The 24674-nt window shown below is 39.6% G+C and overlaps 1 protein-coding gene across 3 annotated transcripts; it reads left to right on the top strand.

Moving 5' to 3' along the window:
- Nucleotides 1–3070: 3070 nt before the first annotated feature.
- LOC126399958 (serine/threonine-protein kinase DCLK1-like) lies at nt 3071–24611 on the top strand. Of its 3 annotated transcripts, XM_050060338.1 has the most exons (17): nt 3071–3264; nt 3632–4014; nt 4276–4622; nt 14237–14336; nt 15570–15686; nt 15833–15927; nt 16806–16893; nt 17046–17215; nt 17587–17706; nt 18567–18713; nt 19354–19487; nt 19663–19740; nt 19908–20004; nt 20145–20225; nt 20354–20467; nt 21334–21407; nt 22018–22203. In XM_050060338.1, the coding sequence occupies exons 2-17, from the start codon at nt 3654–3656 to the stop codon at nt 22073–22075; spliced, it is 2181 nt and encodes a 726-aa protein (XP_049916295.1). In that variant the 5' UTR covers nt 3071–3264; nt 3632–3653; the 3' UTR covers nt 22076–22203. The 3 variants fall into 3 exon arrangements, with proteins under 3 accessions (XP_049916295.1, XP_049916290.1, XP_049916285.1); XM_050060333.1 differs by lacking the exon at nt 21334–21407 and having other exon boundaries at nt 19911–20004; nt 22018–24611; XM_050060328.1 differs by lacking the exon at nt 21334–21407 and having other exon boundaries at nt 3072–3264; nt 22018–24611.
- The last annotated feature ends 63 nt before the right edge of the window (nt 24612–24674 follow it).

Raw genomic sequence — 24674 nt, 5'->3', positions numbered from 1 at the left:
CTAGATGGACGATCTACTTGTTTACAAATCTTTTGCTCAGTGTATCTTCTTGAAACATGATCTGAAATGAAATTATGTGTTAACAAACCCACGCTGCAGGAAAGATTCTCAAACAATGCAATTCATTTATTTGACAACTGTTATCCCAGGCTTGCAAGGCATAGTCAATACAACTGCATCAACAGACACGAAATGCAATAAAGTAAATAAATATTCATACCCTCAGTGGACTTCTTAGCAGCTGGCTTTGCTCTCTGCAAAGAATTCTTCTTTAGCCTGACTGTTCTTCTGTGGGGAAAAAAATATTTCACTCTCAGCACTGTTGTCATTAAAAACTTGAAAGCTAAAAATGAACTTCCCCAATCTTAATAAATCTATGACAGTTTGTACCGTTTCTCCTGTGGCTTTTCTTTGTTTTTCCATGAACCACTCACATCGGCCTCAACTGCTTCATTAACCTGTGAAAAACAATTAAGTCATGAAACCAATCACAGCATAAGATTTCCATACAACTAAAAGGCTGCAGACCTACTTTAGACAGAATGCCTGGCGGCAGAGTCTCCTTCAGGTAGCTAATGTACCTCGCTGTGAGCTCTAGTGTGGTTGCTGTGTCTAACTGACCATTGACGAAGGGCAGAAGGTCACACAGGCGTTGACAAGATGTTCTGATTTGAAGCCTGGGAGAATATTACCAGAGAATTTATAAATATGTACAGTAAACATGATCCACATATTATTGTTGGTACAGTGTCTCCAATCAATAAAATATCTCCAAAATAGGATTAAGTCCCACACAGTAACATAACACAATGTACATGATAGACATGATGTCTGAACAGAAAACTTTTAGCAAAAACCACCATGCAGCTGCTTTGATAGCACAATCTGGAATCGATTAAATCAAACCTCCGTTTCTGTTCCTTGCAAGAATGAAGAGAAGCCTGGAGCCCCCTTTCCTTTTTAGAAGAGGGGTAACGTTTCCCTCTTGTAGGCTCATCTTTAAGATCATCCCTGCACCTGAGGGCAAGCAACAGTTTGTTTACGCAGTAAGGTTAACCTCTCCATCCTCTCAACCTGGAGAATATGAAACGCCCACTGATGTGGCCACAGTTCGCATTTCAGATCAGGGAAAACCTGCTTTTTTGGTTCCAGCTGAGAACCTACTTTTGCGGTCCTGAACCAATTTATATTTGGTCAAAATGCTCTGAATGGTTTGGGGCGTCGGTAGCGTAGTGGATAGTGCCGGCGCCCCATGTACAGAGGCATCACCTCGCTGCAGCGGTCGCGGGTTCGAGTCTGGCTTGCGACCCTTTGCTGCGTGTCAGTCCCCGCTCTCTCTCTCTGTCTCCCCATTTCACACACTGTCCTATCCATTAAAGGCAAAAGCCCAGAAAAATAATCTTAAAAAAAATGCTCTGAATGGTTCAAAATTAGGTGCAGGTATTGGTAAAAAAAAAGGGGTTAAAGAGATGCAAATGAACTGAAAAGAGACACAAAATGACTACAAAATGGACAAGTCAACCACAGAGAGATGCAAAATGACAAAAGATGCATAACAACTACAAAGACATGCAAAACGACAACAACAAAAGGAAGAAAAAAACCCACAAGGTCTGTGTGTCTTGCTCCCATGTAGGAGAGGTGGTGGGGCCTTTTGCATGTCTGTGCCCAGGGGCCCATTGTCTCATAATCTGCCTATCTGTCTATCTCTGATCAGGTGCTGATGCTTTGTGTTATTGGAATGATTAGCTCCCAGGTTTGTCTACAAATAAATGTAGTCATGCCCTTATCCTGCTTTAATTTGATGAGCATTGAAGGTGCTACTACTAAGGTCAAGGTCACATATACTGTACACTATCCCCTAAAAACTCCTGAGCATGGGTTCACAAGCTTTTATGGTAGATATTTACAGATATCTAGACTTCATCACCACACTCTATGGAGGAACAAAAAATGAAAACAGATTAATGTTCCTCTAAAACTTTAAGAAGGGCTAGTAGTGGTTAAAGTAGAAGGAAACGTAAGTCAACTTCTCAACAAGTTACATGTGTGTCCAATAAGATCTTTTAGTTGGACAGCCTGATCAGCAACCTGTGACTTTTTGAAAATAACCTTCAAAATTTTGAGGATAAATACATTACGCCTCCAGCAGGCCAGCTGGACAAAAGCCCTGTGTAATAAAGTAAGTGTTTGTATCAGTTGGTTGAACAAACTCAAAAACGCTGATAGCCATAAACGTGTGTCCTAGACCCACTCCCACATCTCAAGCAGTCATCCAAGATGTGGGCTTATGGAAGTTAAGACAGTCTGCTGTGAAGATTTTGATTGAAAAACACGTGCAAATTACCCATCAGATGGTCGTCTGCTCATACTTAAGTGATGTTTATTAGTTCCCGTGTGAAATACGCTCCTCCAACGGTCATCATGCTTATCCACGCGCGTGGTGACTGAACCAATTAAAGATATACATCACCTACACCTGTGTGGGCTGGGCAGGCTGCACGCGGAACCACGCGCACATTATATTGGTAGTGCTTTGTTAGCGCAGTCTGTAACTCCAGCATGTTACCCTACTCGGTGGGGGGGGGGGGGGGGGGGGGATAATACTTATTTTCCAGCAGAGGAATTAACCGGAAATGAACAATGGAACTTTTTACGTAAGAGCAGGTGAATTGTAGCTCCTTTTAAAATAAGTTGTTGCTATAACCCATAGAGCCAGTTTGCTAGTTACCTAGCAGTAGCTGGTAAAGTTAGCTTAATGCCTTTGGGAAACACCTACCAGCCAACCAGAAACGACTGCAGCGACACATGTAGGTTAATTAAACGCATTTTTGTGCTAATTAGTGGAAAGCGATAACTGGGTTTGTATTTTATTAAATAAATATCACTGGTATGAGGTTATTTTAGCAGGTCAACGTGAACGCGCATCATTTAGCCCAAAGCCGCACACAGGTTTCTGTGAGAGCGCGCTCTGACAGCGACGTGCACGCGGAGCGCTGACACCCCAGCGGTCCGATGTAAATCACTGCAATGGCAGAGGAGTAGGGGCGGGTGGAGGAGACCGGCTTCAGCCCTGCCTCCTCTCTGCATGCGAGCACACACGGCAGAGTAGACACACGGCAGGCAGGCAGGAAGACGGAGCACCATCACAGGGGCAACAAAGGGACGCATGGTTCATCCAAGGCATCAAATGAATAAATGATACATTGAGACAAGTTCTGCATACAGAAAAAACGTTTGATTGCATCCGTCCTCACCTCAAAGGTAAGACTGCACCAGAACAAACAAACCCATATGTGCCATACCGTGTTCTTGCTATATTTATGTATTTATTGTTTACCTATAACAATAGGCTTTCAGACAAGATCTCTTGCCAGGCTTATACTGCTTATGTTGTACTACATGTGTTGTATAAATGCATGTGAATTTCATTGCTGTATAGACTGAATTGAGAAACACCAGGGAGCCTGAAATGGGTGTGACATGCCTACTTCATAATATGTGTAGGAGCAGCAGCAGCAGCAGCATCAAAACTTGTATCAGTGCTGTATCAGGAGTGTAAGCAAGATGACAGAGAGCCAATTAAATAGTAGCTAATTAAAATTGTAAGCATTCTTCCTATGTTATTTAGGGTGTAATAGCACTGCACAGTCATGGAGCTGGAGCACTTTGATGAGCGGGACAAGGCTCAGAGATATACCCGAAGGGGCTCAAGAGGGAATGGGCTTCCCAGTCCCACTCACAGCGCTCACTGCAGCCTGTACAGAACCAGGACACTGCAAGCATTGACCTCAGAGAAGAAGGCCAAGAAGATCCGTTTCTACCGCAATGGGGACCGCTACTTCAAAGGGATTGTGTATGCCATTTCTCAGGACAGATTTAGGTCTATCGAAGCACTCCTGGCTGACCTCACAAGAGCTCTGTCAGATAATGTCAACTTGCCACAGGGAGTGCGAACCATATATACCATTGATGGGATAACAAAGATCACTGCCATGGACCAGTTGGTGGAAGGTGAGTAGTGATGCTGAATTGTTGTGTTCCCACAGATTCAGTTTATATTGAGCAATGTAAGATCAATTAACCTAAGTCACAGACTCCATCAAACAGTGGATGCAGATAAACACAAAATGCAAGACTTCCCAAGTCTTGTTGAGCAGAATTAGCCAGTATTACGTGACCATGTGATCTTTGCTTTTGTATCTTCAATGTATGTCTTAGCCTTTGTTTGTGGGTAAAATAAAACATCTCTTAATGTGTCTTGATTTTCTGCAGGGGAGAGCTATGTTTGTGCATCCATAGAACCCTACAAGAAGCTGGACTACACGAAGAATGTGAATCCCAACTGGGCAGTTGGTGCTAGGACTGCTGTGGCCATCCGTGACCCTTCTTCCCTTGGTAGTGCCAAGACTGGAGCCTCAGAAACCAGGGAGACCAAGGACTTTATTAGACCCAAACTGGTAACCATTGTCCGCAGTGGAGTAAAGCCCCGCAAGGCCGTACGGATCTTGCTCAACAAGAAGACTGCACATTCCTTTGAGCAAGTCATGACTGACATCACAGATGCCATCAAGCTGGACTCTGGAGTCGTCAAAAGGATATATACTGTTGACGGCAAGATGGTAGGTGTTACGTTATCATTTTCAGTGGTGATTCTGTGTTTTTCCAATTAGGGTACACTGGAGAAAATTACATTTTGGTAATGGATAGATTAAGTAATGTGTTTATTTTTGTGGTTTATTTTGATGTAATTTTGAAGTCCTAAAACCTTTTTTTTCTGTTAAACAGGCCCAAACTGTCTAGAATAAGAATATAATACATTTTGGTGAATGTGGTGACATATTAGGTATGTGTGCAATGCTGCTGTCTTAGTACACAGCCCATATTTAGTTTTAGAGCTGCAGCATGTATGTATAAATATGTGATATAGTGTATATCAGTTATTTAAAGGGGGACATGCCCATTTTCAGAATTCATACAATTATTCCCATCGTTTAAAACGGTATTTTAGGGGCGTCGGTGGCTTAGTGGTAGAGCAGGCGCCCCATGTACAAGGCTGTTGCCGCAGTGGCACGGGTTCGACTCCAGGCTGAGGCCCTTTGATGCATGTCACTCCCTTTCTCTCTCCCCCTTTCATGCTTGACTGTCCTGTCAAATAAAGGCTAAAAATATCTTTTAAAAAAACAAACGGTATTTTATATAACATGAACAATTCTCTCCCAAATCCAAAAACCAGACTGCTAAAATTTAAATTTGTGATGTCATAAGATATATATATATATATAAAGTCTGGAACTGCTCCATAGAAGATAAATTGGGAAAGATGTTATAGATGAAACTGAGAGCACCCAGGGGATTGTTTTGAGTATATGGGTACATTTTTTGTTTCAAAAATGAGAACACTAGAACAAAGTTCATTTGGGTTTAAAAAAGAAAACAAACATTCTGTATGTCCACAAAATTCCATTCATTGCCTATGGAGCAGCGCCAAACTTCCTAACTTCAATTCTCTTAGGCCATGGAAATAACATACTGAAATTTGTGATTTAGGTGGTGTTCCCCTTTTAAGGTACTTATCTACTTAAGTTTACTAAACATACATAGACCTTTGTTTATCCTATACCTGTGCATGACTTTTTCAGTGCTCCTCTTACTTAGAGAGGAGGTATTGAACATAGTCTTACAAGTTACATACTGTGCACAACTTTGCCATTTAGAGCACAGTTATTGGCAACGACTTAATTCCTTACAGTTGCATTTACTTGAACAACTCAGTGTTACGTTCAGTCTCTGTTGGGTTGTGCTTGCAGTTGGTGAAGCTGGTTGCACATTGGTAGCCAACAATAGATAATCTGCATTTTAAATAAGTAACCTAATTTCCAAAAATATTGAGATGTTAACCCGTGTATTTAATCCACTTTCTAATTTGTTTATTTACACTATGCTTATTTTGAACTCAAGCTTTTAGACTGAATGTTTGCATTTGAACCATTGAACATAGCAGCCAGGGCAACCTTAAGTGCTCTATACCTAAGAGATTGCCATTATCTCATGTCTTTTTCTCCACCACTGATACATGAGTTGCTCACAAGTGCAGAAGAAGGGTGGGTGCTTTTGTTGGATAGAAGTCAGAGGAGACTGGCATGACTCTTTCATAGCTGTTCATAGCTTGGCTGTGTGCAGCACCTAGATACATTTGGTTGTGCAGACGATATTCTGATGTTTTAGATCAATGCTCTCCACATTGTCTTCCCATCTGTGGAACTGTATCTCACTTTGGAATCTCACATCAGCATACGGCACATCAGGCAGACTTGGTACACATTTCCTTCAGTGCAGGCTAGTTTATCTAGCACAGTGAGTGAATTTTGAGGTTTTGGAAGAAATGGCACTTTTTCTCTGTCGTTAGAGGTGGTCTGTTCTGTTCCTCATTCACATCTCTGAGAATTGCTCTCTTACCCAAAGAGAGAGACAGCTCGGTAGGTTCAAAGTCAACTGGGAATATTTGCTAAATGTATTACGAGAAATGGGTTTCTAGGACTCCATCTCATATTCCTACTAAACAGTAGCACACTATTGAATGGTTATTCACCTAGTGAGTTAGTACCAGACATAAATAGGTAATATATGCATCTAACTGAACTTTGTAGACTGTAGACATTATTTACATTATTATATTGTGGACATCTTGGTACAGGTCCCTTATGTTACACCACATTGGACCCATACATTAATTAACATTCCTCTAAGGTATTTCCACAGTTAAGGGGGATGTTGGCCATTATGGGTGTATATGGATGGACAGCACTTAAGTGGCAACTGTACATAGAGCTGACAGAGCAAATTTGTCACAAAACATCCCAAAGAAATAACCAGATCTTAACTAAACCTGTTCATAAACTCAGTCACCTGCACTCTACGTTAGTACCCTTACCACAAAATATTATGAGTTTTTTCCTTCCTCTGATGGTTTCTATGGTGATATGGTTTCCTGAGCTGGTTGCTAAGGAACAGCCTCTGCGGCAGAGCGGTGCAGTAGTGATGTCAGGACTGTAGGTGTAGTGTGAGAGTGTTCATAGATGCAGTGTGGTCTGTCAGCCTTTTTATACACATGGCGGCAAGATGGAGCACATGGCTGAGGTATAATCCCTGGATCGCACCCATTCTGCAATGGTGTGTTAAGGGAACAGTTGGGGATTTTCATACCAACAAACAAATCTGCCCTCACAAATCCCTCACAAATCCTTCAATTATTTTAGGAATACAGATTGTTCAAAGGCATAAATAGCACATGGAATATATCATATATATCAAAGCGAGATGTTCATCTTGTATACTGCATGTGTCTGTCACACCAGGTATTTCCCAGGTATCATTGCTTATTCAGTTTAGTAATTTTAATGTCATCTATCCTTTCCTAAGAAGCTGCTGTGTTATGTGCTTGGCAGTGCAGTTCTGTGCTCTAGTTTCTCTGCTTTTTCTACTTTTTGTCATGTTGTGACTCCAGATGGCCCAATAAGCACCCGTTGGCATCAAAGGGCCTGTTTTCATGGGTGTTTAACCTTTGATAAATGACCTGCTTGTGCTTTTGGTCCCAAGACAATGACATTCTGTGGAAACAATTAATTCCAGCATGGTTTATTTTAGAAGCAATGTTCAGTTAGTAAAATTTCCAAACACTACCACCCAAATAATCTGTGTACAGTATTTACTAAAAATGGTATAGCTACTTGTTATTTATTTCTTGTTTCAGCGTATTTGCTGTAGTTTGCATATTAATATGAAATTTTCTAATTATATTCTCATTCAGTCACGTTTATCCCTCTAGATTCTTCTTGTGCAAAAATAATGGATAGACAATTTCTGTCTATTCACATTTATTTTGGACTCATGTTTCTATTAATGGATCTACTTAGCAGGTGGCTCAGCCTGATGACTGTGATCCCTGGCCAATTGGGCACAACCAAGTTAATGGCCTTGAGCTGGACTTTATAAACCTCAGATGACTGAATTTATAAAACCCTGTCCACACTGAGTAGTATAAACATGTAAGGTAGAGAGGAAGCAATAGAGGAACAGACTATCTGCAGACAAGGCCCTTTAGGCAAGATAACATGCTGTGGTCTGGTGTGATCCTGCTGTTGTGTGTGTGGGATGGAACAGAACATTTGCATGACGGAGTACGTCTGAGGGGACTTAGGCCATGGCATTTGAATCCCTGCTGTAATGGATACGGCTCTGCACTGTAATTGCATTATACACACTGCTAACTTCTCTGTGTTTTAGAGTCAACACTTCTTTTTGAAATAGATGTCAGCACAGCCACCCGAGGACAGACCCTGGCTTGGCATCAATTCACAAAAGCGGAGGCTTAATTCTCCATGGTAACAATATGTATCGGTAGACATGATAAACAACCCATTCATGCTTTAGAAATTAGATACAGAGTGGAAGTGATTATGAGATTTATGGTGCCCTATGTGCCAGAGAGGAAAACCTAACTGGTGTTTACCAACTCATCCCTTCATGATGACCTTGACTCTGCCATTTCCTGGTTTGGACTATGTGTACCCACAATGAATCTCTATTGGTCTTTGCTCATGCGTCATTTCTGCATGATGCATAGTTAGGGGTGGGCAATACAGCCAAAATCTTCTATCACAGTATATTTATTTTATATCATGGTAAACATATTTATTACAATACAGTTCTTAAAATTAATTGAGAAATGGTTTAAAATAAACATTCTGTACTTCATCACATTTGATTATTTTCTTTTACTTGGAACCTCCACAAACAAAACAACATCCTCACATCAGACATCACTTGAGAACAACTGACAGAAAATAGTAAAAACAAAATCCTTTCAGAATGAAAGCTTTAAGGCTCCTGAGAACAATATTTCAAGTGTTACAGGTTTCTATATTTTCAACTTCACTCTCCTCCTCCATGTCTGCCCAAATTGTGTTACCTTGCGAGGCAGATGGATTCACCAGATCACACAAGAATCACAAGATCATGTGAGAATCCATCCCTGATTTGCTACATAGCCTTCCCCCAGTAGGCCCCACTACAGATACGGTATCAACAGTTATCTACCAGTGGACACATATCGCCCAACCTGAAGCATAGTGGCTATTTTTTATTAAATCTTATGTCTCAAATCTGTGACATTAACATACAAATAGGCATCTGTTTTTTGATTTAGGAGAGCTGACAGAGATGGCATCTGTAAAATAATTCGTAAAGGTATACAATGCAGGATTTTCCTGAGAAAAAGAGACAAGTAAACCTTCTTAATCATCACCTAGCTGTACAAGTCCAAAAGATTGCTACGAAAATCATAGACACAGCGACTTAAATACGCAAATTTAGTGAAGGAAAACATCAAGCGGACAAAGCATGTTTCAAAACAATAGTGAATCTAACATCAGCTTTCACTTTTATTTTCAGTGGCAACAATAGAAAGACCACCTCCTGGTGCAAATATAGCATAGTGGATTGTATGGTGCTTTTCTTGATATTTAACATAAACTACTATAGCCTAAGAGTAATTAACTGTTACTTTTTTGTGTTGGCAGAATAAATCATACTCAATCCCTGTCATTTTTAAACCTTTCCCTGTAACTTAAGGGGAGAAAGAAGGATGGAGGGGACATGGAAGCTGTCTGGCTTTCCTCTCACCTACTGCTGTGACTTGGCAGTTAAACACAGAACAATGACTTGCTCAGTGTCCTATTGCATTCAGTGTAGAGAGGAAACTTTCTCTGTTATCCTCTTTTTGTTTTGGGAGGCTACTAATTATGCTTGAGCTGAATGGAAGTTGCTGATGTACTTTAATTAGAATACTGCGGAAAGCATGAAAAGCATTAAAGCCTGTCAAATAAGTACTGTAGGATATGTTTATAGGAATATATGGTGTGCATTCATTTAATTTAACGTTGTTAAATAAGTTTTAGTTAAGCTTAATGACAATCTACTTCATGATCAGCTGTTGTCCATTTAACATGTCTTTGACCTGTAATATATCATGTAGCACAGTATTCCACTGTCTTCTTTTGTGACATGACATGTCCTATATTCATAGCAAACCTTTTCGAACCATGATTTGAAATGGTCTTTTTCTCTCCTGCTGTAAGTCAGTCACTGTTAGAACTTCTAAGGGCTAAATATAGATACTCGAGAATAGGACATTGTGATTAGGAAAGCTTGAAATGTGTGGGCTAATCTTATGTCTCATGTGTGTTTAAATGTGTGCTTGGGTTATGGGTGTGTCCTTATGGATGTCCTCATAGTGCTGACTCGCACTTATTAATGCAGCTATTACTCTTATCTGTCTTTGCAGCAACTGCAGTTATGTCACAGAATTCTGCAGCAGACCTAATTTGAAGCTTGGATTATGTATGACCATATTGCTTTATATCCTCGCCTTTCTACTGGACATTTTTCTGAGCATGCAGAGATAGACACACAGTATAATATGGAAAACAAGTAGATAATACCACATAATTGACCTTCTGTTCCTGAAAGAAAATTACTACAGTGTAAGATACAATTTCAAAAAAGTAAAGAATACTTTCTAACTGTATATAAGGGCAGCTCATGCAAAATGAACTAGAACCATTTGAAAATTGCATGTGAAGATGAGTCATGTTTCTCCTTGACATGCTGAATGACACTGCTGTGTGTAGTCTTGCACTTCAAAGGGTAGATTCAGCACCCTGGAGAGCTCCACCTGTCCACTGGTAGAGCAATGTTTCATGACCAGTTTGTGTCTTTTGTGTAATCTATGGTCTTTATCATGGCTCAGATTGATTAACTTCTAAAGCATGCATACCTCCCATTGTGTTTTCATCAGGAGCAGTGCACAGATAAAACCCTGACGATCAATATTTGCACAGGATGCTCCAGAACTGCAAGGAGGGGGTGTGTGGGTGTTAGGGGGATGGTAGGCCTGATGGAGCTGCTGTGTCACTGAGCCAGCAGGCATAACTAATCAATACAAAGCAATGCAGTCATGATTGCCCTAGTTATGCTATTTCATTGTAAGTTTGAGGTTCCCTAGTATTTCACATGAGCAATATGAAATTTAAGATTAAACTAAGTTCATATGACTGAAGAGTTAAATATATTAGCTCTAATGAAATAAGGGTAACACATTTGGCTCGAGACCTTGCATGAAGCAATCCACATTTTTTCACTCTTACATTGGACACATTTGTTGTTAAGAGGGTGTGCATTGTTGATTGGATTTCTGTTAATGGCTTTTAGCCATTAGTAATAATCTCACTTGTTACTTGTCAGATTTTACTTCTTGCTGATTTTGACTTTAACATTTTGGCCATTTTTCTGGCTATTAAACACTTTTAAGAGAGAGATTGGGAGATGACATCCACCAAAGGTCTGAAGCCAGATTAGAGCCTATAAAATCATAGTGACAAGGTGTTCTGTGTTATTCTGTCTTACCCAGACTGAAGCTGACAACGTTCTATTATCTGCATTTTGTACTGTCCAGTGCTCCAGATACGATCTGACAGGGAATCTTAAAGCAGCCGTGTCCCCCTCATCGTCTCAAACTCAGCTGTGATTCTGTCTGGTCTCCTTAGCAACGGATGTCCAGCTCCCCTCCCTTTGGGATCTCAGACTCTGGGTGGAGGGGTGGGGGGCAGGGGCTGTCAGAGTGGGGCGTCTGCAGAGAAAATGGCCATATCAAGCCCCCCTCGGTGCTCATTTTTTAATTTAACTTTTCATGGCTGAATGACCTTTGGCTGTTTGGTTTATCAGTAACCTGCAGAAAAATTACTTCCACTCCCTTTGTTTGGTGGATAATCCAGTATTTCAGTATTTTGAGTGTAGAATATCAAACATCCACTTTGTTCTCCTAATTATTGACCATTTTTGCATACATTTCTTCCAAAATAATCTAATATTTGTACAATTAAAACCAGAACATTTTCACATTCATAAAGAGGATGGTAACATTTAATATATGGTCAGAGGGCAGTAGGGTTTACAGACTGTGGTGACTTTCTTGTTTGTCCTTCAGGGGCGTCGTTTCAGCAAAAGCTAAGGTATGGCAATATGACATGACATCACAGAGCTACTGATGATGAAGTTTCAAAAATATGAACTTATATAAAACTTCACTTTGGTCTTTGACCTGTCAGAAGTACATACTATGCTATTGAAAACTGTTTCAAAGGACATGAAACCGTTTCTCACATTCATAATACTTCATGTCTGCATGTAATGCACGACTTGGTGAGAGCAGTGAAAACATCGGACCTATTTCAGCGCATATTTCAGTACCGCGGACGTTTAATTATCATTAGTCATGTGTTTAACTTCACAGAAAATAAAGAAAATAAATTAATTACAAGCTCATTTCTAGAAGATAACCAAGGGGTCCGGTGTATGAAACACAGTAAAACAAAGGCCAATTTGGTACAATACTGTATAGGCGAATTTATTGGAGTGTCTCCAGAGACCGAAAATACAAGCTTAACATGCCGACATGAAAAAAAAACCCCACATACAATCAGACAGGCTTCAAGACATCATTTAGACAGGCTGTCTACAGCAGCAGAGCAAAATGCTTTTACAACACACAGATAACTCACATAACTCATAACTCGCGGAGGAGCGAAGTGGCGAACAATTTGATTCAATAACACTCGTATTCACTAACACTCGTATTCACTGATGAGCATATTATTGACCTATTTAAGTGCAATACAATGAAAACAACCAGCCAGTGCGCCTCGGACTATCTAACATATCACATCTGATCACTTGCAACAAATATGAAGGACACTCACAAGTAAGATGACTACAGAACCTATCTTTTTTTTTTCCTCCCGATTCCAAGGTATGGCAGCTGCCATACCTCGCCATACCTAAATGACGCCTATGCTGTCATCCTTTGCTCTATGTCTAAGCACTTAAGTCATCTTATTAGATTTCTGCTGAACCCTCCATGGCTCTTAATGATGAGACAATTAATAATGTATGTTCATATTAGATGTTTGCAATGGGCTGTCTTGATTTTTCAGACTTCAGTTTTCTAAACCTTTTTGTCTGTAAGAGCACAATCATGTGTTAGGTGACAGTCTGCTCATTTTAAGTACTATGTGCATTGTTTATTTTACTTAACAGCAAAATTTAACACATTATCTGTAATTTATAAATAATCTTCAATTTATAATCAGTCACATTGCACTTATCAGCTAATTCAAGACAACTAATATCAATATAGGATGACATTTTTGTTGATGGAGTTTTCATTCTCTGGTGCACTTCTGTAGTTAAGCGCATCAATAACCCTTTTGAGGAGAAGGTCAGGACTCCATCAGCATCTTCATTTATTTATGACACTGCATCCACTGTGATGGGCTTCTGTATTAATGAGCAGCAGATGCATCAACTCAGTCAAGTAGTTTGTCTTTGTAGAAAAGTGAAAATGATTCTGATTTATATTTTTTATGTTATTATCAAGGGATATGTGGTGATATGGAGTTTTTAAACATCAAAGCCATTCTTTGGTTTAAGGTAGTATTTAACCTCCTAGCATATAATAGTTTGTTATAATTTAAGAGTTTTTAGGTTTATGTTGTGGATTCAGTTTTTAATACCTTGCGTACCTTAAATACCGTCTCTTGATGTGATTGGCTCCCTGAATGGATGGGTGGTGTCATGTTTTAATGTGGTTTAACACTGAAGACAATAGAGGGCAATTAGCGTAATCTCTCACAAGGGATGGAAACAATTTAATGACCGGCAGACACCATTGTCACAGACTGTACTGAACGAAATCCAACAGGTTTAAAAGGGGCTTTTCTTTTCTTAGTAGTTACCCTTGAGACATTTCATATGCAGATAGGCTGTTACACCAGTACAAAGAAATGTTAATTCCATTATTCATATCCGTACACACTGTAGCATTTATTTTCCCTTTGTACTTTGGACATTTTGAATATGCAATTACAGCATGTTTGCTCAACCGCACTCCTATATCTTTAATCCAGTGGTATTTCTTTCATGGTTTCTCTCTTGTACACTGCCGTCACAAACTGAAATGTTACTGAATCTTTTGCAATCTTTTTTCCTTTTAAGCTTAAACCAGCCAGGACGTGCAGCAGCTGTGGTGTCAGTGTGCAGATCTGTACACTGATTGAAAAATAATACCTACACCTATGTGGCTTTCTATAACTGATTGAAACATCTCCATCTTTACCAGGTTACCTGCCTTCAGGACTTTTTTGGGGACGATGATATATTCTTTGCTTGTGGCCCTGAGAAGTTTCGTTATCAGGATGACTTCAACTTGGATGAAAATGGTAAGTGTTCTTTCATTTCTGTGAGGCTTGGATTGCTCAGTGGGGAAAGCATAGCACTGACACTTTCAGGGTTTTGTATTGTTTGCCCACCGTTGCTGCATATGCCATTGACTTGTGAAACTGTGAATGGCTTTTTATTAAACCATCCTCCAATATGGCCCAAGTAAACAGTGAATATGCCACACACATGGAAGTATTATTGTTTTGCTCCTTTCAAATTTGTACTCGTATGTCTATTCTTTCTACTGCTTTTACTGCTACTGCTTATACTATTAGAAGCACAACTGGTTTTGTGTAGCCAGACCTATTTCCACAGTGCTGTGTCGGCATTAGAGAAAGGTCTGGAAGCACTTATTATCGTTGTGCTCAATGGGAAAAAAATGCTCTGGGTTGTTTGTATTTCTCTAAACCAATCACAATCATCTTGGGTGGCACTGAGCCCAGGATGCAGCAATGGTGCCCTCACAAAACGGTAGCGTACAGATAGCGGGAGGGGAGGAGAGTGCTGGCTAAAATAGCTGACCAGTTGACCTTAAGGACACAGTGTACAGCCGGTAGGTAAGACTAGAAGCACAGCTATTACCACGTTGTACCTTGATGCCTTTTTTCAATGCACATATTTGGGTTTAAAATGTGAAGACTTGAAACAGAGCAGGACCGTATGACACCATATACTGGAGATCAGATTACTAAACTTCCCATTTCAGTGTCACTGGATGAAAGGGTGGCAGTCCTAGTGGAGTGGTTTTACATCTTAAGCACAGTATTCATGCTTTCAGTTGCTGTGGTGAGGAGAGGCAGTTCGACAGAAATACAAAATTGCCTCTTATTGAATACAGATGAAATGAATGACATTATAATTCACTTGACCTAGTTTAGTATAGAAGTGTGTGTGTGTGTGTGTGTGTGTGTGTGTGTGTGTGTGTGCGCGCGCATGTGTGTGCTTTTGATGAATGTGCAGGTCAGAATAGAGGGTATGTCATCACTCATAGTCTGTGGCTCTGGCTGTTGTACCAGAGAGAAAATAGTTCCCATTTATAATGTGTCCATAATATGTGCAGCTCTTATTGAATGTTTTTCTTTCTTTATTGTACAAACATAAAATTGTATTGAAAATATCACAATACTTTAGGCTGTCACAGACTCAAAGTTGACTGAAAAGGTAGAATAAGATTATCTAGGATAGATATTACTGCAGCAGCATACATCTGTATGTCTTTGCTTTCTTTATAGAGTGCAGGGTGGCAAAGTCTGCATCATATGGCCGACTTCCCTCCGGGCACAGTCTCTCTTCTCCACGAGGTGGTGGGATGTCTCGGAGGAGCAAGTCTCCTTCATCTGCTAGTTCAGGTAAGTATGTATGTGTGTTGTGTCATGACCCAAAGAAACAAAGGCAAATGTATATTTCTAAAGCTATAAAAAGTACATTTTGGTCTACCCTGCAGTATTTTATCATTATGCTGATTGATTGTTTTTTATTTCTAATGTACCGACAGCCAATGGCACTGCAGGCAGTCAACTTTCCACACCTCGATCTGGAAAGTCTCCAAGCCCCTCTCCAACCAGTCCAGCTAGCCTCCGAAGACGACAGGTAATAAAAATTGATGTTCCTATAAATAACTTAATATCCTTAAGATTTATCTTATGTCATACATCATAAAAGAGAGGTTTTTGGAAGGAGTTTAATGGTTCTTCTCTATTAAAATATTTAAAAGTATGCTAGTGACATGGAATTAAACAGAAACATTGTACTTTATTGATGGGAATGAATTGATATCTTTCTCATCTCCACAATATTGTCTAGCAAATATGTGTGAGCCTCCACTGGCTATACATTATACTGTTTGTTTTTGTTGCACAGTAGAGAGAGATCATAAAAAGATGGCAACGGTGATCGCGGGTCTGTGTACACAGGTGCACAAATGTAAATATCAGCTCATATACAACATGTTTCCGAGTTCAGGAAACATTATGCCCCTCAGGAAAAACAGGCTGTTTCTACATGTATTATGAAGCTTTGGAGGTTTTAAAAAAATGTCCCCCGTACTGCAGCAGCACATTTTCGCTGTGATTGTCATAGATCTGAGGAAGACAAGCAAGTTTTGAGACTGCATAGCACAATCGGCTCTGGAGCAAAATCCAATTATCAGCGATACCATCATTAATTAATCATAAAGCTGGCTGGGGTTGGTATTGTGACTGTGGCGGAGGATATTATTTTCTCTCAATCCCTTTTTGAACCACATGCCAGTCTTTATGTTGGTGGAAAGGTTAGTATAATGTTTCACCACGCTTTATTTATTTCTATCTAATCTCAAACAGCATACTCAATGCTGGCAGAGTGGAACAAATAGGCTTTGTGTAAGCTGGCTGTAATCACATTTTTACAAGCTTTGCCCTCTCTGAAGTTTGTGTAAGACAAGGGCGTCAGTGTGTCTTTCATTCTCACTGCATGTCTCTTCTTTCCAGGGATCTCAACACAGTGGATCCTCACTCTCTTTGGCTTCTACCAAGGTTTGCAGCTCAATGGATGAAGGGGATGGGCCTGGTAGTGAAGGTAAGACGTTGCATAAGGCAAACAGAGTGGAAAAGACTGTTTGCATGTTATTTTTTTTTAATATATATATATATATATATATATATATATATATATATATATAGGCAACTGTTTATACCTTTACATTATAGATCTTTTGTTTTCCTTCACAGCTGAGCCAATGGATGAGTACCCCTCAGTCCCTGCATCCATAGCAGAGAGGTACAAAGTGGGGAAGACTTTAGGGGATGGAAACTTTGCCGTGGTGCGAGAGTGTGTGGAGAGATCCACTGGAAGAGAGTATGCTCTGAAGATCATTAGCAAAGATAAATGCAGGGGAAAGGTGAGCCTGCCTTTCCGTCTACTGACTTCAGTTATCACACTGCCAGGTTTGGTCTAAAACATACACAAATCATTATCAAGAAGCTCTTTGTTGTGTGTAATGTTGAAGTCTAAAGACTAAAAGACTAAAATTTTCTTTCTTTTTCATGTTAGAATAACACCATTAGATGAACCTAATTAAGTAATGTTCATCAGTATTAAGATTATTTCAACTGACATTAGAAATTTCTAAGATGACTCTGAAACTGGTTTCATATTTGCTCTGACAAGACTGAAAAGGAGAGTGACCACACTTACATGTATGAGAAGGAATTCTTTTCACTGTACAGTGTTTATAGATTTTCCCGCGATTAAATTTCCTTTGTTACCCAGGAGCACATGATCCAGAGTGAAGTATCAATCCTTCGGCGTGTGAAACATCCCAACATCGTACTTTTGATTGAGGAAATGGACACCTATAATGAGCTCTATCTTGTAATGGAGTTGGTTAAGGTATTACACATTTGTTAATTCTGAGGAAGAAATTAAAAGCTCAAATGCAGTAAAAGTCTATTGTAGGGCTTTTGAAAATAAACTAAGCACAAAAAGTAAGAAACAGGAGCCTCAGTAGTATGTGGCTACTGAGGTCCTGACCTCAACCCCATTGAACACTTGTGGGATCAGCCTGGGCATGCAGTTCATGCCAGAGTGACCAACACAACCACGTTGGCTGACTTGTGACAAATGTTGGTTGAAGAATGGGGTGCCATCCCACAGCAGTGTGTGACCAGGCTGGTGATCAACATGAGGAGAAGGTGTCAGGCTGTTGTGGCTGTGTATGGTTCTTCCACACGCTACTCTGGCTCCTGTTTGTTAAATGAATAAATTATTAAATTGCCAATATGTCTTGTTTCTTCAGACTTCAATCATCCAATCTACCAAACAACACCAAAGAAGAGTCAACAGCAAAAAAAAGCTGTTTGGCATTGGCAGAGAAGATTTGGCAAATTTTCAAGGGTGCAACCCACATACTCAGCTCTGGTGCTCATCCCACAAATGCATGTTCCTTAAGAATGTGTCACCATTTAAAAGGGAAATAAACAGGCTTTCCAACAGTATAAGATTTATTGCCAAGAAGCATTGTTATAACAAAGAAATGATCTTCCAAACACAAATTTCCTTGCCTTTTGTACTGAGTTTATGTGATCAATAACTTTTGTTCTATCGAATTTATTCTTTCTTGTTTGACTAGACATTTTGTCTTGTGAGACAATTTTACTTTAGTCTGTAAAGATGGATTTTACTTCATTCATGTTAACTGCATCAGCCCTTTACATAGTTGAAAACTTTCACATCCTTAACTTTTTTTTTAGGGAGGAGATCTCTTCGATGCAATCACCTCTTCAAATAAATATACAGAGCGAGATGCCAGCTCTATGCTGTTCAATCTGGCAAGTGCCATCAAGTACCTGCACAGTCTCAATATTGTCCACAGAGACATAAAACCAGAAAACCTGTTGGTAAGTATGACTGTGACAAAGTATCTGTGCTGGTAGTGAATGGAGCTACATGTAAAAGCTTCCCATCTTCAACCCTCATAGGTCCATGTTTCCTACTAGTCCTACTAGTTTGTACATGCATTTACAGCTAACAATTACCAATACATTAAGGCATGTAACATACATAGAATACATACATGAAGTTATGAAATTAAATTACTGTATTTCTGTATCATCTCATCGTGGCACTCACATTTCTATCACATCACCTCTGTAAAGTCTGACCTAGATCTAAAATAGCTTTGTTCTGTGAGTGCTAAAATGTAGCTTTTAAAGCTTACGATATCTGAGCTGAATGTATGCAGTACATTCATTCACATCAGCAAAAGTAAAGCCTGAGATTGAAACAAGACACATACCTCACCTTTTCAGAGTTCCTTTCCTTTATTTTTCCAAAAGAGTCCGTTTTTACCTTAATGTAAATTTAGCAAAGTCCCTTTCCAGGTTATTTCTTCAATTGTCTGTTTCATTCTCTGCACTCAGTGTTTCCTAATTTTATTTTCACATTGAGTTTGTCAATGGAATCTTCACTACAGCAATTAATATTAATTGGCAACTTTTTACCGTTTCTCACTTTACCTTTTTTTTGTGTGTTACACAGGTGTATGAACACCAGGATGGTAGTAAGTCACTGAAGCTAGGTGATTTTGGCTTGGCAACCATTGTTAACGGGCCCCTCTATACTGTGTGTGGCACGCCCACCTATGTAGCACCAGAGATTGTCGCTGAGACTGGGTGAGTCACAGAGTTATCATCTGAGAGATGATAGTAGGGATTTTGCTGTGACTAAAGTAGAAAAAAATCCCCATTATTCCAATCAAAAACTGCCATAGTTATTCTTGTGAAGTATTGCTGTTTGCAGAGGTGCGTAGTCCCTCTGAAACCTTTGAATCTTCCTCTTTAATTACAGATATGGCCTTAAGGTTGACATTTGGGCAGCTGGTGTCATCACTTACATACTGTTGTGTGGTTTTCCTCCTTTCCGTGGGTATGTGTTCTTGTATCAGGAGGTTTATTTTGATAAGTATGTTTTAACCACATCAATTTGTTTGAATCACATTAAGCATAATGTCTTCTGTATGGCATTACATTATAGACTTTTTGTGGAACTTGGTTTGAGCTTTTTAAAAATCATTTCTGTTTTATGTTTTACAGCAGTGGTGAAGATCAGGAGGCTCTCTTTGAACAGCTTTTGAAGGGCCAGCTTGATTTCCCTGCACCATACTGGGACAATGTGTCTGACAGTGCTAAGGTTTGTGTCTTGAAGTGCTCTCCTCATCTGCTATCGTTACGCTCCATGTGAAACACCAGAATCAGTCAGTGATGTGTTGCTGTGGTGTCTCATGTTAACCATGTGTATCCACTATAATAATGTAGCCTGTCTCTATTTAGGCTCTGATCACTGGGATGCTGCAGGTAGAGGTGGATCAGAGATACACTGCAGTGCAGGTGCTCGATCACCGCTGGGTCAATGTAAGTTCAGAATTTTAATGTCAGTCCTTTGACCAGAATCACCTGTGTACATACGCGTACTGCTAAGAAAGAGTGCAGTGTGATACAGCAGGTTGAGTTTGTGAAGCTTTGTTCTTTGTATTTTCCAGGATGATGGTGTGTCAGAGAACGAGCACCAGCTGCCTGTAGCTGGGAAGATCAAGAAGCACTTCAACACCGGGCCCAAGCTCAACAGCACCACAGCAGGAGTGTCAGTAATTACAGTAAGCACTGATCTGCACCCCTCCACACACTTACACTGCATGTAACTTGGCATCAGTAGATTACATTTTTGCTTTTTTATTTTTTGATGTGCTTTAGCTGTGACGCTTTGGATGTTATTCAAAATTGAAAAATTAAATTTTGAATCAGTGTTCCTCATCTGTGCCCGCTGCTTAACTTAAGTGTGCAAAAGCTTTTTTATCTTTATCCTATGGATTTTATTAAATTTCAGTCGTTGTTCAGTTGAAACTAATAGGGAATGCTTTTACAGTCGCTAATTAATCCATGTTTTTTTCTCGTCTTTTTTTGTTGTATTTTTAATTAAGTGACTTCCCTGCTTTATTCAGTGCATACATCAGTAGTTCATCCATCTGCTTCTTGCTGCCAGGTCTTCCTGTGTGTGCTCTGGCCTCTCATCCTCCTCTTATAGATGGACTGTCAGCACTGTCATTCGGAGACCTTATAAATAACATAGTTGGCCTACAATGAGTAGGTTTCGGTAGATATGATTTCTTGTTTGAAAGCTGAGCCAGATTTGTATAATTGGCAGAAAGATCACTTATTCAGAATGTCAGACACTACCGATTTCCTACCTCTTGTCAGTGATGGGGTGGGATCTGTTTTATTTTCTACATTTCTCACTCAGTCACTAACACTCAGATGTCAGTTTCCAAATGGAAATATTTCTCTGACAATTCACAGAATGTCAGTTGACAGTGATATGACAATTTTTATGCCAGTTTTTTTCCCCTTCTCATCACAGCAGTTATAACAGAAGTTTAGAGTTGTGCACCTAAATGCTGATCAGGCCAGTGATGCTTTGAGTTTAAGGTGATCCTCTGAGTTGCGCTCGTCTCTCTCTGCTCAGCTGAACCAGGACTTAACCATCCAGAGGTCAGGGTCTTTGGACCACTACCAGCATCCAGGATTGTACTGGATAAGGTATGATACAGCATAGTGTAAATAAGCAGTGCTTCAATGGCAAAGTGCTGGCAGTTTTCATTTCCCACCCCCAAAAGGGTTTAAACCAAAGCCCCTCAATGAAGTCCTTTTCATGCTTCATTGCTCATTTACCTCATCAAATCCATTACTTTATCATGTTCCTTCATCTCGCTAATGCTGTGGCTGTTTCCTCTTGCCTGGTCGTGCAGCATACATTGCTATTTACTTATTCTGCATAGAAAAGTTATGCATCCGTAATGAGGGTTCATATGACATACTGAGCAACTGGATTTTGCTTCTTTGTAAGAAGTGCTGTCAAAGACATAAAGATGTCACACACCTGACATTGGCAGACCTTTTTGCCTCTTGTTGCTTCTCCTGGTTTTGTTGAGCGCTATCTTACAAGGTGAAGTTAATCATTCTGTCACAAGCACTTGTACACGCTAAGGAGAATAGTAGTGAAGTAAATACAGCTTTTTAGATACAACTGCATGCAAACACTGGCTCATCTAACATTTGCCAGCTGTCTCACTGTTGGTGGATTGGAGCCACTCCTCATCTCTGGTCTTGTGGGGAACCTAACAATAGCTGCTGTGTCACCCTCTCTCAGACCACGCCACTTGATAAAGAGAAGCAAGTTTTCCGACGAAGACGCCACCAGGATGTGAAGCTTTCTCCCCACCTCCCACACAGTTTCGGTGCCTGCGCCTCCCGCAATGCCAACCCTGGCGTCTCCACCACTGAAATCACTTCTGAGTCTGAGGACTATTCCCCAAGTTCTGCTGACACTGTCCGTTCACCCATCTCTCCATTCTAACAGCCTCCCAGAGGCCACAGCGCTCTCCACCCCTCCATGAAAAAGTGGGAAAGGGCGGAGCACAAAACGGAAAGACCCAACATTGGATTCAGTCTCCAGACTGCATACTTACCTGTACCCTTTTTATTCTTTTCCAGTCATATTTTTATTTTAAGTATATAATGTATTGATCAGAGTAAGGGACAAGTTAGTCTCTGGATCAAAGAATACACCCTAAGAGCATGCAACAATTAAAAAAGATTCCCTTTTTTTTTTTCTTCCCAAAGAAGCCACCAAACTGTTAAAGCCTTGTTTCTACACAGCGAGCACTGGTTCATTGTAGTACTCTAGAGCCCTCTACTGGTTTGTATTGTATACTGCAGGGTAACCTGCCTCATGAGCAGTGTTGGGGAGCATCTACTGTAGTTACATGTAATGAAGTTAAGTAATTAAATACAAAATAAATGTAATTGTAATTTGTTATAGTTACTAAGAAAAAAAAATGTTATTACATTACAGTTACTAATCAAAATGTTGATAGTCAAATGTAGCCAATTCGGTAAAAAGCTTACATTGTAGAACATAGCAGTCATTCTGTTGCTTTGCAGTACCTTCTTTTGATGTTTTTCTGCACAACGTGGGTCAGCAAAGTCGTTGGGACAAATTTGAGTGCAACACTTATGCACTTGTGTTTTATGATTTTTCCACTTTATTGCTTAGTTTAAAACATTTGTTAGAAATCAAATGTAGTAAGTTACATTACTTTGAAGTAGTGAAAAAAGTTGCATCTTACATTTTTAACAGGGTAATTAGTAATCTGTAACCTATTACATTTCAAAAGTAACTTTCCCAACACTGCACATGAAGCACTTTATAATGTGAAGTGTAAATGCAAAACATTGAACCATGACTTTAGTCATTTAATTTAGTGATATGACAGTACATATCACTTTCATTCTGATTTAAACACAAATGCTTGCTTAACAATAACTCAATACAACAGTGATAGTCAACTTATTGCTGTGCTGTATGACATCTAGATTACGTTGTGCTAGATTGTGGTGCTGTGGTAAGATTCTGGTGCATAAACCTCAGACACACTGTTTAAGAGGACTTAAGAAACTGGAAAGAAACATGCTGCTGTCATACCACGAGCATTATGTGTACTGAACAGATTTTTTGTGATGGACAGACAGAAGAATTGAAGGCACTAATATTTGCCTATTGATGGTCCAGCTCACCTGGGTGTTTGAGGATGATTATTGAAACTTGTTACATGTCTGTGAGAGTGGTTGTAATTCATTGGTGATACAGATGAATGTCAATGCTGTGTAGTTGGTAGTAAGTGCATGTTTAAAGCCTTGCCTTGGCACATATGGATTTAAGTGCAATTAGGTGTATTGCCCAATGAGCACAGTATCAAATTTGTCCTTCGAAATGCTGGAATGAGTGAGAATGGATCTGTTGCTGGTATTATTGGCAGCCATCTGACCCACTTACCTGTCAGACGAGGGCAGTTTACGCTTGTGCAACATGGATTTTTTTCACACACTGAAATAAGAAATGAGTGAAATGTTGGTAAACACAACAGTGCTTCCAGGAAAATCCATTATTTTAATATTTCTTTATTCAGTCAGTAGTTTTGCTGGACTTTTTTAATAATCAGATCAAACAACATGACGAAGAAGTCTGGCTCACTAGACTGTATGTACTGTATGTTCTCTGACTACTTCATGCATTGGTTCACCAGATACCATATATTCATAGATGTGAATGTCCTCTTCACCTTGATCAGAGACTGTAGCCTGCATGTTTGCTAATATGCATCCTAAATCAGTTGTTCTGGTCTTCTGCTGTTTAATATATACGCCTGTCAGATATGAAATCATTTCTGTTGTCACTGTACGTGCTGTCTTGGTGAATGCAGTTCAGTTAAGGCGGACTATAGTCATACCACAGCTAAGTTAAAACTTGTATATACGTATTTTAACAAATGTAATGTAACACCACAGACTTTGTTGTACAAGGGCTTTTAAGTTTTTGACCAGAAGGGAGAGAACCAAAAAGCACAGGGGAAGAAAGTTGTGATAGTGACTTTTTGGGAATGTGTTTGCTTTCAAGACTCAATTTTGATCATCTGAAAAACAGATAATGTTCATATATGATATGATAAAATGGCAAGACAACTGGGAATGTCAGTATTAAGTGGAAGCAGATGGAGAATGTGAATGCTGTATTATAGTCATCCATATTCCATTAATGTAGGATGTTATACAACAATTTAAATGAGAACAAAAATCAGTAATACCCTTCTTTCCAATTCATGAGAAAAAAAAATCTATTGCTATGGTTAAAAAGCATACTTCTGAAAATGTACTCTGCAAAGAAACCAAACCTGGGAATAAAAAGGATTTAATTAATTTGTGAGTCAGTGTAACTATTTTTGCAAAACAGCTTGAAGTGGATCCACT

The sequence above is a fragment of the Epinephelus moara genome, chromosome 2 (genome assembly GCF_006386435.1).
Source record: "Epinephelus moara isolate mb chromosome 2, YSFRI_EMoa_1.0, whole genome shotgun sequence".
NCBI lineage: Eukaryota > Metazoa > Chordata > Actinopteri > Perciformes > Serranidae > Epinephelus > Epinephelus moara.
The sequence above is the reverse complement of the archived record's forward strand: the minus strand, read 5'-3'. Positions and strand labels throughout refer to the sequence as shown.

What these genes read in the sequence shown, in the direction of transcription:
- LOC126399958 (XM_050060328.1), top strand. Translation starts at nt 3,654, where the DNA reads ATGGAGCTGGAGCACTTTGATGAGCGGGACAAGGCTCAGAGATATACC. An exon ending in CTAGCCTCCGAAGACGACAG is followed by an intron (nt 15,928 to 16,805) that starts GTAATAAAAATT and finishes TCTTCTTTCCAG; the next exon opens with GGATCTCAACACAGTGGATC. An exon ending in CAGGAGTGTCAGTAATTACA is followed by an intron (nt 20,468 to 22,017) that starts GTAAGCACTGAT and finishes ACCCTCTCTCAG; the next exon opens with ACCACGCCACTTGATAAAGA.